Here is a 1,672-nt window from a genome sequence, read left to right as displayed (position 1 = left end):
CCACCCTACCCTGGCCATGTCCACCCTACCCTGGCCATGCCCACCCTACCCTGGCCATGCCCACCCCTGCCTAGGTTATCGTCATCTGTACCGTGTGTGTTCACCCTGATTTAAACTCCCTCTCATTTCAGCCCTGGAAACCCAGACATCAAGGGACCCAGTGGAACCAGGCTCAAAACCAGGCTCAGACACAATATTGACCCTAGACTCATTCAGCTCTCTGTAAGCCCAGCTTCTTTGGGTATTTTGTTTGCCTTTTTTTTCATCCTTTCTTTTCTTTTTTTTTTTTCTGTCTTTCTGGTTATAACAAAACTATTCTCACGAATGTTTGGAGAGAAAAAAATTAACTGACGGCAATGGAAACTCTAATACTAGAAAAATGTCAAGAAAGCAAACACTGGTTTCAATAAGCCGTGCCTGGCAGCTCATGGAAACAAGCTTGAAACCATCAAAATACAAAAACCCCCTCGACTGGGGCGTGCTTAGGAGGTACACGCATGTACTTATGAAACTTCTCTATCTCAAAACCCCTTGGTGGACAGTGTCTTGGTGTGAGTCGGCCCAGCCCCGGAGCCCACGACAGTCTCCCTCCTGTCCATCTGGCCCAGGCAGTCTTTGCATGACCAGATACTCACCCCCCTGTTCCATCTTTGGCTGGAAGGTTTGGGTTAGGTAGTCCAGGCGAAACTCTGCAAAGATATCAAGAGTGAGGCTTAGGGGGTGAGCATCAGGGTAGTGACAGGCAGGGCAGGCACCCACGGCAGGCCCGCATAAAGCAGCCACCCTCCCCAGGACCCCAGAACACAAGCACCTACTCTGTTGGATCCGCCTCCTGCAGGCCTTCCAGTGACATAGGAAGAAGGAGCTAAAACCAAGGAGCAGCATCACCATGGCCAGCCAGAGGAACATGGGCCCTGAAACACAGTGCCACCCTGTACTCTGTGCACAGCTGGGAGCCAGGGCCCTTTCCTACAGCCACAGAGGACAGCCCCAGGCATAGCCCATTTCCTCCTTCTCCAGGGACATGGGTCCCACCGAGGTGAGCAGTTCTGGTCCCAAGATGGACCATCTGATTCAGCCTTTCTCTGCTTGCCCTCCCTCACCTGGTTCCAGGAAGCTGACCAGCTAACTCAGAAAGTAAGAAAAACAAACCATTTCGAGGGTGAGAAACTAAGGCCTCATGGAATCAGAATGAGTCAGGTACGGTGGCACACGCCTGTAACCCCAGCACTAGGGAGGCAGAGGGATGTGGATCTCTGAGTTTGAGGTTAGCCTGCTCTACATAACTAGTTCCAGGCCAGCCAAGGCTACATAGGGAGACCCCATATTAAATATAAAATAAATAATAAACAAAAAAAAGAGTGAGAAAAAAGAAGGAATTGAACTCCAAGAGGCCGAGAGCTATGGCTAGTTGGGATAGGGAGGGCAGAAGCTGGTTAGGCAAACTCTCTGAGACCGTCAACTCCTGAGGGCAGGCTCAGGGTCAGAGCTGCACAGAGCAGCCTCAGCATGTGGTCTCTCCGTTCAAACAAATGAGAGGTTGGTGGGATGGCTCAGAGGGCAAAGCCCTTGCAAGCCTGACCTGAGTTCAACATCCAGAACCTACCATGGAAAGGTGGGACAGGGGTGGAGGGGGGGAGACACGGGACTCCACAGAAGTTGGCCTCTGGCT

General features: G+C 51.7%; 1 protein-coding gene across 1 annotated transcript in view; it reads right to left on the bottom strand.

Annotated features, from left to right (window-relative positions):
• Tnfrsf8 (TNF receptor superfamily member 8) overlaps window positions 1-1,672 on the bottom strand; it is a 47,893-nt gene that overhangs the window by 14,909 nt on the left and 31,312 nt on the right. The window contains exons 9-10 of the mRNA XM_005353765.1: window positions 816-914; window positions 636-689 (exon numbers count right to left, since the gene is read on the bottom strand). Coding sequence (XP_005353822.1) covers window positions 636-689; window positions 816-914 — 153 coding nt within the window. The remainder of the gene's footprint in view (window positions 1-635; window positions 690-815; window positions 915-1,672) is intronic.

The sequence above is a fragment of the Microtus ochrogaster genome, chromosome 10, assembly GCF_000317375.1.
Source record: "Microtus ochrogaster isolate Prairie Vole_2 chromosome 10, MicOch1.0, whole genome shotgun sequence".
In the NCBI taxonomy this organism is placed as follows: Eukaryota; Metazoa; Chordata; class Mammalia; order Rodentia; family Cricetidae; genus Microtus; species Microtus ochrogaster.
Note: the sequence above shows the minus strand (reverse complement) of the source record. Positions and strands in the feature narration are given on the sequence as shown.